Source organism: Vitis riparia, chromosome 8 (assembly GCF_004353265.1).
Source record: "Vitis riparia cultivar Riparia Gloire de Montpellier isolate 1030 chromosome 8, EGFV_Vit.rip_1.0, whole genome shotgun sequence".
NCBI classification, from domain to species: domain Eukaryota; kingdom Viridiplantae; phylum Streptophyta; class Magnoliopsida; order Vitales; family Vitaceae; genus Vitis; species Vitis riparia.
The window spans coordinates 14,430,579-14,445,191 of NC_048438.1; the positions used below are offsets into that span (position 1 = coordinate 14,430,579).

Consider the following 14,613-nt stretch of genomic DNA (forward strand, 5'->3'; position numbering starts at 1 on the left):
CGAATAAAAAGGCTTCCTCAGCTAAGTCCTCGTCATCGGAGGCTCTCTATATTGTCTACAAACGCTAGATCCTCTCAAGTCTCGGTCCTCGTCGTCGATCATACAGCGAAAATGGTGAGGGGTTCACTTTATTTTGCTCCATTTCTGGATTTCTAGGGTTTTGATTTCACTCTCCATTTTTTGAACTTTGTTTGAATTCGTTTTTGATCTGCCACCGATCTATTATCTGATGCTAATTTTGACTGAAAGTCTAGTGATGTTTTATGGATTTCTACTGAATCAGTTGTTTGTCTATGCTTGATTGGCTAGCAGATCTGGTTCGGTTTTGATTTGATATCCATATCCTTGTGTGTCGGTTAAACTGATATGTGCGATGATCAAAGAAGATTGTCCTATCAATATTTTGAGAACATAGAGATACGATCGATTATCGATAAGAAAATTACAGATATCAGTATCCGAAAAATTGCAGAAATCAGTTTTGCAGACGTGGAAAACTTGGATTAAGATCTAAGGAAATATATATATAGCGTTGTGGATATCATGTATGTTGAAATATCCCATGATGATGATTTGTTCATTGATTCGCACTATTGTTGTCCATTCAATTTTCCTTAAGTTGGTTAGCATTTTCTTAATGGCAGTGTTGTGGATCTGTTGTCTCTAACCAGCCAACTGGCTGTAGTCAGATATCCTCCAATCGTGATTTATTTATACATTTATTCTTGAAATGTGTATTTGGATATGATATTTGTAGTAGATGCTTTTCATAGGCAGGCGGATCTAGTTTCTTTGAGCTGTAAATATTTAGGATTCGTTTGTTTCTCTTGTAGAATGAGCTAAGAAAAATTAAATGCCTAATAATAATTTCAGAAAAATTACATGTGCATTACTAACTTCTTTTGTAAGTGTTTTTCTTTTCATTTCCTTTAGAAAAAAAGTAGGTTTTATTGGTTTTTCTGTGCCAAACTTTAGCATGCATTTTAAGTTTTTGTTTTTGCTCTTTCTTTGGGGGCTTAGGGGACGACCACTTGCATTCCTCTTTAAGCATTCCGGGTTGCAAATCTAATAGAATTTCAAGGATCTATCCTTTTTGGTTGTCTTTGTTTTGCATTAAAGTGCAATGGGAATAGTTTTGTCTTTTTGGATACCTTTGGATACCTTATTGTAAAGACAGGTGGGAACAGAAGAAACTTTGGAATCACTCGATTGATACTCCAATACAAGATAGAGCAATGATTTTCTACACCAAAACTTGTGATGATATTATCATCAATTTGCTCTCTGTCCTTTCTTTTTAAATTTCAAACTATGTGACTGCTCCTTTTTTCATTATTAAAATGCTTTGGCTGCATTAATTGAAGGTTCCATTAAGTTTTCATTAGAGATTGGGTGGTTACTGTTTCACCTTAAATTTAGAGCATGCTTTTTTCTGCTTCATTTAGTTACAAATGTTCTCAATGTCATGATATAACAGGCCAATGCAGCATCAGGTATGGCTGTGCATGATGATTGCAAGTTAAAGTTCTTAGAACTGAAGGCAAAAAGAACTTACCGCTTCATAGTTTTCAAGATCGAGGAGAAGCAAAAGCAAGTTGTTGTTGAAAAGGTTGGTGAGCCTGCTCAAAGCTACGAAGATTTCACTGCAAGTCTTCCTGCTGATGAGTGTCGATATGCTGTCTATGATTTTGATTTTGTGACCGAAGAGAATTGCCAGAAAAGCAGGATTTTCTTCATTGCATGGTAACCTCAATATTCCAGCCATATGTATAATCATCTGTGCCATATTGATCAATTGCTTTTAGTGTAGTTATGCCTATGCACTTTTATGAAAATCTCTTGATTATTTATGTAGTTATACCTCATTTGTTTTTTTTATAAGGTGTCCTGATTCATCAAGGGTCAGAAGCAAGATGATTTATGCAAGCTCCAAAGACAGATTTAAGAGAGAGCTTGATGGGATTCAGGTGGAGTTGCAAGCAACCGATCCAACTGAGATGGGCCTTGATGTTATTAGAAGCCGTGCCTGCTGAATATGAACTGTAGTCATTGCGATGAAGCATCTCTCCAGGCAGTCTTATTTTGAGTGAGAAATGTTTATAGTTTGTGGGATGGTGAACTTGGATAGACATGATATTGGTTTCCAAGTTCTACAGAATAGTCTCTTTTATTCATCTTGAACATCTGTGTTTTTCGGTATATCATGTGATTTCTTATTTGTAGAACCTATGCATCGAGTGTCTCCTTGTAGTCTGATGTCTACAAGCTAATATGTAACAGTTTGTGGGGGGTTAGACGACACCTTTAGTTTGTTTTCAAATTTTAAATTCATATTTGACCCTCTTTTATCTTTCTTGAGTGCTAAAAAATGGCATGCTGTTATGCCTTGCCAGTGGCTGGTTTGTTGCTGTGTTTGATGTTCAGATAAATATATTGAGAGGACTAATATCCGTTCTTCCATTTCTTCCTGTTCTTTGTTAAGTGTTAATTTTCTCTTCGGAGTGTGGTGAAGGATGATTTGTTAAAAACTGTCCTTGTGTGCATTGTTTGGGTGAGAATGATGAGCAAAAGGTCAGCAACAACCGTACTGAACTTGGGTGCTTTATTTTAGGGACAAAACGTGAACTGATGAATAAATTCTTGTGTTCTAATAAGAGCTTGCTCTGTGGACTTGATTCACCCAAATTTGTTGCAGGTGCATATTTTGAAGAGACATCCATCCCCAACAATCTTTAAAGCCAGGAACGGTTACATAACTCTTTGTTTTTGGCTGTCTCTTAGGCAGTCGGTCCTACTTGTTTGTGTTGCAATTATTGTGTTTCATAGAACTCATGGAGTGAAACCAAGTAGCTGAAAGTGGAGCCCTGTTGCGTCATTTAGTTTTAATTGACTTTATGTTGAGGTTTAAGGAGTGATTTTCCCTTTTTGATAGGTGAGGTTTAAGGATTGATCATCCGCTGTTTCAATGAGGGTCAAGGCCAAGAATATTTGACATGAGTTGCTTTGTTGTTTTTGGGGGTTTTGTCACTAGTTGGGCTCTCTTGATGTCCTTGATGTTCATGGTGTAAATCTTCACCATGTGCACGACATTCATTGTTTGAATTTTCGCAATGTTGTGCAAATTTTGCATTCATTGTTTGGTGCTAAGAGAGGAAGAGAAAATTTGCTTTTGGAGTAGAGCCATGTAGTGAGTTTGCCGATAAGACGATTTACTATAATTGTATGTATAGGACTAATCAATTATTCAACGTTTGCATAGATTTTATTTATTTATTAAATAATAAAAATTAAATTTGATTTGCTGTGATTTATAATTTGTTTTTAAGCACAAATTCTTAAAAGCTTAAAATTTTATTTCATTCGTTTGTAAATTATTTCTTATAATTTTTATTAGATAATTAATAAGAAATTTACATATTATTAAGTCTATCATCTTACCGTCCACGCGCCTTTCACGTGTACGGTGTACCAAACCTAGTTTTGTTTAAATTTGGTTATAACTTCCAAATTTATTCATTGGGCGCATTTTAGGCAGAGGATTAAAAACCGGTGCGTTTTGATGGGAAGGACAAAACAGCGCAGAATCCAGAATCCTGCTTAAAACGGCGTCGTTGTGTTTCCCAGCGCCCTGTGAAAATATCCAATCCATCCCTCACTTCCTCCTCCTCGAATTAGTCAGTTCCCACTTCCTGGTTGAGTAGCGCATGGAATTTTGCTGCATATCACATGTTTGATAAGTTACCTCAATGGCTTTCTCCTCTTGTCTGAAGTGGTACCCTTGGACTCCCCCACACACTCTAACCCAGCCGCCGCCAACTCTATCCTCCGCCCACAACTGCAAGCCCTTTTCCAAGCTTATCTCTTTCACATCCACACACCACCATGACCAACAAGCTGTCTCACCTTCTTTCTCTACTCTCTCCCCTTCTCCAACTACACAGCTCCCCCAAAATTTCACCCCTAAACAACTTCGCGATGCTCTCCGCCGCCAATCTGACGAAGATTCCATCCTTGACCTTTTAGATTGGGCATCCAAGCAGCCCAATTTTGTGCCCAGTTCAGTGATATACGAGGAGGTTCTTCGTAAGCTTGGAAAAGACGGGAGTTTTGGCTCGATGAGGCGGGTCTTACAGGAGATGAAGCTCACGGGTTGCGAGATTCGTAGAGGTACTTTCTTGATTTTGATTGAAAGTTACGCCAAGTTTGAGTTGTTTGATGAAGCTGTTGCTGTTGTTGATATCATGGAAGAAGAATTTGGATTGGAACTGGATGCATTTACTTATAATTTCTTGTTGAATGTACTTGTTGATGGAAACAAGCTAAAATTAGTTGAAATTGTCAATTCGAGAATGGTGAGTAGAGGGATTAAACCAGATGTGACGACCTTTAATATTTTGATAAAGGCCCTTTGTAGGGCACATCAAATTAGACCAGCAATTTTGATGATGGAGGAGATGGGTAGTTATGGTTTGTCACCAGATGAGAAAACCTTCACGACCTTAATGCAAGGGTTTATTGAGGAGGGTAACATGAATGGTGCATTGAGAATTAGAGAACAAATGGTGGCGGCAGGATGCCCGTCTAGCAATGTGACAGTTAATGTTTTGGTTCATGGGTATTGCAAAGAAGGGAGAATTGAGGAAGTGTTGTCATTCATAGATGAAATGTCGAACGAGGGATTCCGTCCTGATCGATTTACATTCAATTCTTTGGTGAATGGTTTGTGCAGGATTGGACATGTTAAGCATGCACTTGAAATTTTGGATGTAATGCTTCAGGAGGGATTTGATCCCGATATATTTACATATAATAGTTTGATCTTTGGACTGTGTAAATTAGGTGAAGTTGAAGAGGCTGTGGAAATTCTTAATCAGATGATTTTACGGGATTTTTCACCTAATACAGTCACTTATAACACTCTGATTAGCACCTTGTGTAAGGAGAACCAAGTTGAAGAAGCCACTGAACTTGCTCGTGTTCTTACAAGCAAGGGAATTTTACCTGACGTCTGTACTTTCAATTCTTTGATACAAGGTCTATGCTTGACTAATAACCATAGATTGGCAATGGAACTGTTTGAGGAGATGAAGACCAAAGGTTGCCATCCTGATGAATTTACTTACAATATGTTGATTGACAGCCTTTGTTCTAGAGGGAGACTAGAGGAAGCTTTGAGCCTACTGAAAGAAATGGAATCTAGTGGTTGTTCACGAAATGTGGTGACTTATAATACTTTGATTGATGGGTTCTGCAAAAACAAGAGAATTGAAGAAGCAGAAGAGATTTTTGATGAGATGGAACTCCAAGGTATTTCAAGAAATGTGGTGACTTATAATACCCTCATTGATGGTCTTTGTAAGAACAGGAGAGTGGAGGAGGCTGCTCAGCTCATGGACCAGATGCTAATGGAAGGATTAAAACCTGACAAGTTCACCTACAATTCTCTGCTCACATACTTCTGCAGGGCAGGAGATATAAAAAAGGCAGCAGATATTGTCCAAACCATGACTTCAAATGGTTGTGAACCGGACTCAGTCACCTATGGTACACTAATTTTGGGGCTGAGTAAGGCAGGCAGAGTGGAGCTTGCCAGTAGGCTTCTCAGAACTGTCCAGTTAAAAGGAATGGTTCTAGCGCCGCAGACTTATAATCCTGTAATTAAAGCATTATTTAGAGAAAAGAGGACAAGTGAGGCTGTGCGCCTTTTTAGGGAAATGATAGAGAAGGGTGATCCTCCTGATGCTGTCACATATAAAGTTGTCTTCCGTGGGCTTTGTTCTGGAGGAGGACCGATTGGAGAAGCTGTTGATTTTCTAGTTGAGATGACTGACAAAGGATTCCTTCCAGATTTCTCTTCCTTCTTAATGCTTGCTGAAGGGCTTTGTGCTTTATCCATGGAAGACACTCTGATTAAGCTTGTCGATAGGGTTATGAAGCAAGCGAATTTTTCAGACAGTGAGGTCTCCATGATAAGGGGTTTCCTTAAAATCCGTAAGTTTCAAGATGCATTGGCCACCCTGGGCCGAATCTTGAGCAGCCGAGAGCCCAAAAAGGCTTTCTGGTGAAGATGAAATTTAAGGACTACTACCTGGTGAACTGCTGGAGAAGATAAAATCATACATGTTCTGCCTGCTTAAATGAGATAAAATTTAAAAACAAGAAGTGTCTGGTTTCCCCTATGATCCGGTTGTTGATGCAGTGTGGAAGGAATAAAGATTTTGAGGAATTAGCATATGTTCAACTGTTCTATGAGGTGGTTCAATACCTTGTAGCACTGTTGGTTTTTGGCTGGCCTTGCAGGGAAGATTCATGTTCCTGAATTTCATCCTTTTATCTGAAAAGAAAACTCAGGTACTTCTCTTGTACTATGCCAACATTTGTTTTATTTCTGTATGCATAGAACAAGCAAAATGGAATATGGCCATATGTTCTAGTTCTTATTCTTGATGCTTATGGAAAAAATCTTTCCTGGTGTGTAATTAGCATAGATCATTTGGCAAAACTGGTCAGGCGAGCACCTGGGTCAAGTTTAGATAAAATGTCGGTAGTTTTTTGCATCCTTCATGTGTAACATTGCAAGACCATTGCGAAAAGCATTTTCTTGAGCATTTTCTGGCACATTATTCTATGCTCATCCCAACCAGGTGCTGGACTTTGTATGTTTAACTGAAGCTGAGGCTTCACTAGTGATATATATCTCTTGTGCGAAGGAGGGTTAACTTAGGGTTTCCCTTTAAGGACTTTTCAAGAATGAACTAATTGGAAACACAACAGCCTCTTTCATACCTTTGTTATTCTTATATTTAATTTATTTATTTATTTGCTTTCAAATTTCATTGGTTTCTTTAATTTAAATATTAAAACTTTACGTTAATATACTGATAAAAATATGAGAATTTCATTTTTTTACTTAGGTTTAGATAGCTTTCCATTTTTCAAAAAAATCAAATTCTTTGATATTTTGTAGTTTAAAAATGTATTTACACAAACCTAACGTTTTAATTTAAATTATTAAGAAATTAAATAGTTAATATTCCATTTGGATTAACCAATGTATGAGGAGAAGGAGAAAGGAAAGAAGATAAGAGGGGCAAGAAAAAGGAAAAAAAAAAGTTTTCAACAAAATAATTTTTTTTACACTTTTTACAAATTCATTTATATGTATTTTTCTCTTTAATTTGAAAATATTTTTTATATTTGATTTTTCTTTCTAATTCCAATTGCAAACCAAACAACATATTATAAGGGGAAAAAAAAAATGATGAATCCAATTTTTTAAGAGGGTTTGATAATATAAAATTTTAATTAACTAAAACATAGTAATTAAGTTTTTTATTTCATATTTATCTTTTAGAAAAATAAATATTTTTATTATTAAGTAATTTTATTAAAAATATTTCTTCTTTTATAAATAAAACTTGTTATTATTAGCTCCTTCTTGTAAAGAAATTTAAATTCTAAAAAAAAAAATGTTTTAGATGATAAGTAGGAATTATATTAAATCAAATACTATTTCTAATTAATTTATGTTAAAATAAAATTTGTTTTAAAATAAAATTTTTGTTTTTAGTTATTTAATATAATAAAATTAGAATTCAAAATAATAAGAAATAATTTTTTATTAAAAGACTAAAAGGTGAAATAGAAAATCATGATTATATTACTTTGAATGATTTTGAAATTAAAAAAAAAAATTAAGTAATACCGTATATTATGTAAAATTTTGTTCTCTTTTGTTGCATTTTTTATTCTATAATTTATTTTTATTGATTTTCTTATTATCTATTAATTAAAAGCACTATATTTAATTATGAAAATTTGGAGCAAAATAAAAATAAAAAATATAACGAAAATGATGAATAAAAAATATTTATTTTTTACTTTAAAAAAAAAATAAAATAAGTTGCCAAAAATAATAAGATATGATATTTGATTTTAAAAATTATTTGATTTTATTCTATTAATATCCTAAAATATCATTCTTTATTATTTGATATAATATATTAGTTAATATAATATTTATGAATTATGATATTCATGTTGATTGTGAGGTACGTGGGTGGTTGTGACTTTGATCCAATTGCCTATGGGGTAGCATGATTACAAATTAAGTTTTTTGAATTTATTTTTGTGCTTATTTATTAATTGGACTTCTTAGTTTTCGAGTCAAGGGTATAAAATCTTTTCAACTAATAAGATAGAGTTCTACTAGAAAACAACCTATATTTTCCTACTCCATCTCTAACTCTGACTTTCCTTTTACAACTACACAATCAAAAAAGTCAAACCAATATAAATATATACAACTCAAGACTCAAGTTCATTATTGTTTTTTCATTCCTTAGTGTCTTAATTTTTTTATTTTTTTATTTTTGCGTAGTCTTCATTCCTTAGTGTCTTTCAATTTTTCTTCTACATTGTCCAAGATGTCAATGTTCAAGATTAGGAATTGTATGTATAAAGCTTTTCTAGGGGGTGAAAGGGTAGTACATTGACATATGATCCCAATTCATGTTTGGAGCATTAAGACATCGAAACACAGGGTTCAAGCGTAAGACAACAAAACAACACTTGTTGAGCAAACACGATCAATGTGCATCATGAGGAGTTAATTTCAGATAATCATCATGATTCAAAATCCTTTATCGAATACTTAGATTACAAGGAGTCCCCTGTGAATACTCCCACTTAATGATATACAAAGTTGCTAGATTGATTTGATCTATGATCATGCCTAATGTGAGGCCAATCTTTGTGGTGGTTATGGATGTTATCACCTATATGAATAGACAAATTATAGAACCTATAATTGAATAGATTGATAATGAGATACTTGCCACCGCTATTAGAACATCAATGAAAGATGAAGTCGTCAAGATCGTGTCTACAACTAAATCATCAATTGATATGTTGGAGAAGGTGAAGATTAAACTCAATGATTGATGTTTGATATATTTGGAAGAGTTTATAGGAGAGGTGGAAGAAGTTACACGGATGTCATGCTGACATGTTTACCACACTCATTGCATAGTAGAGTGGTTAGAGTATAATCACTTGTATCCATTATGTCAATTTGAAATGCCAAAGCTGATTGATTGATTCATAGATAGTTTTCTTTTTCTTTTTGTTTCTAAACTACTTATTTTTAATCATTGTAACAACTTTTTTATAATTGTAATTATTTGATATAAATGAGTATACTAAAAGAAGGGTGAGAATGCCTTATTAGTGAATTTGGATGATTGTAATAAAAGAAATTGAGTATATATTAAGATGAGATAACAAATCCAATTTATTGCTTGATTATATCTACAAATTTTTGTCATTTAAGTAATGTTAAGCATGATTATTAAAATAACTCCTCTACAATCTTTAAATCAAAATTTTTAAGCCCCTTCATGTAAACAAATTAAAATTTTGAAAAAAAGGAAAAAAAAAAAAACCATTTTAGTCGATGTCTAGGATTAAATGAAATCAAACACTAATTTTTAATTATTTTATGTTACAAATATTTTTTTGGTTATTTAATATAATAAAATTAGAATTCAAAATAAACTTTATTTAATTTATTTATAAGAACTAATCTTTCATTAAAAAGTAAATTAAAAAACTAAAAATCAGGATTATATTTCTTTAAGAACATGTAATAAGATAAGAGAGAGGATATTATATCATATCTCATATTTGATTGATGATGAGATATGATAAGTTATCTCATTATTTATCCTATCTTATATTCAATCAAACATGAGATATGATAAGTGATGAAATATATTATCCACTTTTTTTTTTTAATCCCTCTCACATGGGATATATTAATCTCATGGTAATATATGAGATATACATATTTTATATATCAAAAATTTATTTTTTTTTATCAATTTTTTATTTTTTTATATACACAATTTACAAAATAATTTTTTTTATTATAAATTAAATTTATGATTAAAAAAAACTTTAAAAAATTTATAAAATAATATTAATATATGATACATAAATTATTTTTATATATTAAATAACATAATATAAACATTTTTTATTTATAAAATTTAAATATTTTAATCATGAATATTATTAAACATAACAAAATTTTCATCTTTTAAATAAAAAATATTTGAATGTGATATAATCTTTATTTTAAACAGTGAAAATAATATATATTTTTTATTTCACAAATTAAATATAAATATAATACAATATAGTATATTATATTGAATATACTACCTTAAAATTTTATGTATATCTAAAGATATCATATCCCATTGGAAAATATATTCTATTTAATGAGATATGATATCTTTGGATATACATATCTTATCATATCATATCCTATTTTGTGCTAATTTTTACTCTATAATTTATTTTTATTGATTTTTTATTATATATTGCCTAATTAATTACACAAATTTAAAAAAAAAAATATATGTGGAAAATTGTGAATAAAACTTCATTTACTTTTTTTTTACTTTTTGGGAGTCACACATTTTTTTTTTCTTATTTTTTTTTCTTTTTTTAAAAAATCAACTAAGTAACTACTTGAGAAACAATAAAAAAATCTTTTTTCAAAATAGTAACTATTCCAAATAAGTAAATCTTTTTCAAAATAGTAACTATTCCAAATAAGCAAATCGTTTTCAAAATAGTAACTATCCCAAATAAGCAAATCTTTTTCAAAATAGTAACTATTCCAAATAAATAAATCTTTTTCAAAATAGTAAGTACTCCAAATAAACAAGTCTCTCCGGTGAAGGGGACACCTAGAAGATACGGGTCCATATTTCAATAATTTTTTTAAAAAAATTTATACCTAAATACTAAGCAATTCTCTCTTTTTTTTTAAAATAATTTATACGGGTCCATAAATTTGATATAATATTTTAAAATGCTATATTGTAGTATGATGTGATTAGTTTATTTATTAATTGGATTTCTTAGTTAATGAACCGAGGGTATAGATTCTTTTTAAGTAAGAAGTAGAGTACTATTAGGAAACAAAGTCTATTTCCTATTCCACGTCTAACTCGTACTTTCCTTCTATGACTACCCAAGAGTTAAACTACTATAAATATAAACTACTATAACTAAGAAGTAGAGTAATATCATTATTGTTGTTTACATTCCATAGTGTCTTCCAATTTTTCTTCTATTCCATAGTGTCTTCCAATTTTTCTTCTACTTGATTGAAGATGTCGTGGTCCAGAGTTGGGTATCGGGTATGTAAAATTTTTCTGGGTGACAATGAAGAGGTTGTGCGTTGGAATGTGATTCCAGTTCATGTTTGGGGCACGGAGACATCGAAGCAGATGGATCGAGCACAAAACAATGATGGTGAGTTGACTGCTTCAATTATTAATAAAGAGCAGCACTTGTTGGGGAAACACATTGTAAATATGCGTCATCAGGAGTTAATTTTAGATGATCCTCGTTATTCAATCATTTATCAAATGCTTAGATTACAAAGGATCCCCCATGCATACTCCCAACTTCTGATATGCAAAGTCGCAAGTTTGGCTCGATCCATGATCATGCCCAATGTGAGGCCAATCTTTATAGTCATTATGAATGTTACCACCTATGTGAGTAGACCACTTATGGAACTTATAATTGAGGAAATCGATAATGAGAGACTTGCCACCGTTGTTACAACATCAATGCAAGATGAAGCCATGAAGATAGTACCTGCAACTAAATCATCAATTGAGAAGTTGGAAAAGATAAAAATGAAACTCGATGATCGGTGTTCGATATGTTTGGAAGAGTTTACAAGTGAAATGGAAGAAGTTGTACGAATGCCATGCTCACATGTTTATCACACTTCTTGTATAGTGAAGTGGTTAAAGTATAATCACTTGTGTCCATTGTGTCGATATGAAATGCCAAAGTCGGTTGCTTGATTCACGTGTAATTTTTTTTTAATTACTTAATTTTTAATCATTGTAACAATTCTCATTCGATTGTAATTATTTTATATGAATGTCTATAATAAAAGAAGGGTATATTAAGATAGGATATTGCTCCATTATATCTACGATTTTTTTATGGATGCTTAAAATACTCCTCCACAATCTAGCCTTCATTGAGTATTAAATATCTTATCAATAACATTCTTAACAATATGGTTTCTCTGCAGTAATTTTTTTCAAAAAATGTACAAGAATATTTTTTTTCCTCCATAAATTGGAGAAGAAAAATTATGTGAGTTTTCTTTATTCTCTGGCTTTATCACCACGCGCCGCCACTGCCCATCTCCATTACGCCTCCACAGTCCATGCACCGCCACCTTCCAAGCTGCTGCTCTCTCTCTCTCTTCCAGTTCACTGCATTCCACCTTCATCCTCCACCATACCCATCTCATATCTTCCCCTCCATCGCCAGCCATGGCCCCATAGCCTACCGTAAAGACAAGATCTTCTCACATGCAGCCGTCGGAGTTTAGGAAATATTTAAATTTCTTGCTTTTATCATATACAATTTTAAATATTTTATAAGAAATTTAAATATTTATGTGGACTTTCAAAATAAACCATATTTAAAAAATTATTATTATGTTTTTTGTAAAATAAAAAAATGATAATATTTTTAACCTTATATTACTTACAATGCTTATTTTATTTTATTTTTTTGAGAAATCCATGAGGATCCACTTTTCAACCCCTACGTTACATGCATCATTCTAAATAAAAGAATCCATTTATTAGTTGATTTTCTAGGTTATGTTTGGTTCTTGGAGAAAATTTGATGGAAAATGTGAGAAAAAAAAAATAGAGAGAAAAAAGTGAAAGGAAAGAAAAATAAAAAAGAAATTTAAAGTCAATAAATTATTTTTATATGTTTTTAAAAATTTATTTTGCTTAATTTTCACTATTATATAAATATTAGATAATTTTAAAATATATAAAATTTTAACTAATTTTAATTATATTTGATATTCTATTATATTTTTTTTATAGTGAAACCAAATATAAGAAAATCATTTTTAAATTTTTTTTTTTCCTTATTACTTTCTAGGAACGTGTTTTGGATTTTTAATAAGCATTTCGGTCTTAGAGATTTGAACAAATTAAAATTGAACTAGATTCACCAATTTGTTTTTTTTTCTTTTATTTTTAAGAGAATAAACATCTTTTTTAAAATAATACAAAATAAAGAAATGAAAAATAACTTTAAAAAAACTATTAAAAAATTAAGTATGATTATTTTATGTTACAAATATTTTTTTGGTTATTTAATATAATAAAATTAGAATTCAAAATAAACTTTATTTAATTTATTTATAAGAACTAATCTTTCATTAAAAAGTAAATTAAAAAACTGAAAATTAGGATTATATTTCTTTAAGACCATGTTTGGTTGATCGGATATAACATGTAATAGAATAAGAGAGAGGATATTATATCATATCTCATATTTGATTGATGACGAGATATGATAAGTTATCTCATTACTTATCTTATCTTATATTCAATCAAACATGAGATATGATAAGTGATGAAATATATTATCTACTTATTTTTTAATCCCTCTCACATGGGATATATTAATCTCATGGTAATATATGAGATATACATATTTTATATATCAAAAATTTATTTTTTATCAATTTTTTATTTTTTTATATACATAATTTACAAAATAAATTTTTTTATTATAAATTAAATTTATGATTAAAAAAAACTTTAAAAAAATTTATAAAATAATATTAATATATGATACATAAATTATTTTTATATATTAAATAACATAATATAAACATTTTTTATTTATAAAGTTTAAATATTTTAATCATGAATATTATTAAACATAACAAAATTTTCATCTTTTAAATAAAAAATATTTGAATGTGATATAATCTTTATTTTAAACTGTGAAAATAATATATATTTTTTTATTTCACATATTAAATATAAATATAATATAATATAGTATATTATATTGAATATACCACCTTAAAATTTTATGTATATTTAAAGATATTATATCTCATTGGAAAACATATTCTATTTAATGAGATATGATATCTTTGGATATACATATCTTATCATATTATATCCTATTTTGTGCTAATTTTTACTCTATAATTTATTTTTATTGATTTTTTATTATATATTGCCTATTTAATTATACAAATTTAAAAATAAAAATAAAAAGAAAAAATATGTGGAAAATTGTGAATAAAACTTCATTTATTTTTTTTACTTTTTGGGAGTCACACAATTTTTTTCTTATTTTATTTTTCTTATTTTAAAAAATCAAATAAGTAACTACTTCATAAACAATAAAAAAATCTTTTTTCAAAATAGTAACTATTCCAAATAAGCAAATCTTTTTCAAAATAGTAACTATCCAAATAAGCAAATCTTTTTCAAAATAGTAACTATCCCAAATAAACAAATCCTTTTCAAAATAGTAACAATTCCAAATAAACAAATCTTTTTCAAAATAGTAAGTACTCCAAATAAATAAGTCTCTTCGATGAAGGGGACACCTAGAAGATACGGGTCCATATTTCAATAATTTTTTTTTTAAAAAAATTTATACCTAAATACTAAGCAATTCTCTTTTAAAAAAAATAAAATTATACGGGTCCATAATTTGATATAATATTTTAAAATG

General features: G+C 30.2%; 2 protein-coding genes across 2 annotated transcripts; both read left to right on the plus strand.

Moving 5' to 3' along the window:
- Positions 1-2,460, plus strand: LOC117920954 (actin-depolymerizing factor 1-like). Its single transcript, XM_034838675.1, has 3 exons — positions 1-114; positions 1,478-1,743; positions 1,883-2,460. The coding sequence occupies exons 1-3, from the start codon at positions 112-114 to the stop codon at positions 2,031-2,033; spliced, it is 420 nt and encodes a 139-aa protein (XP_034694566.1). The 5' UTR covers positions 1-111; the 3' UTR covers positions 2,034-2,460.
- A 1,041-nt stretch (positions 2,461-3,501) lies between these two features.
- LOC117921199 (pentatricopeptide repeat-containing protein At3g53700, chloroplastic) lies at positions 3,502-6,559 on the plus strand. Its single transcript, XM_034839020.1, has one exon. The coding sequence runs from the start codon at positions 3,747-3,749 to the stop codon at positions 6,063-6,065; it is 2,319 nt and encodes a 772-aa protein (XP_034694911.1). The 5' UTR covers positions 3,502-3,746; the 3' UTR covers positions 6,066-6,559.
- Positions 6,560-14,613: the final 8,054 nt, after the last annotated feature.

Excerpts from the sequence above, each read along its gene's own strand:
- LOC117920954 (XM_034838675.1), top strand. Across the intron at positions 1,744-1,882 it reads AGGATTTTCTTCATTGCATG|GTGTCCTGATTCATCAAGGG; the intron begins GTAACCTCAATA and ends TTTTTTTATAAG.
- LOC117921199 (XM_034839020.1), top strand. The coding sequence starts at position 3,747 with ATGGCTTTCTCCTCTTGTCTGAAGTGGTACCCTTGGACTCCCCCACAC.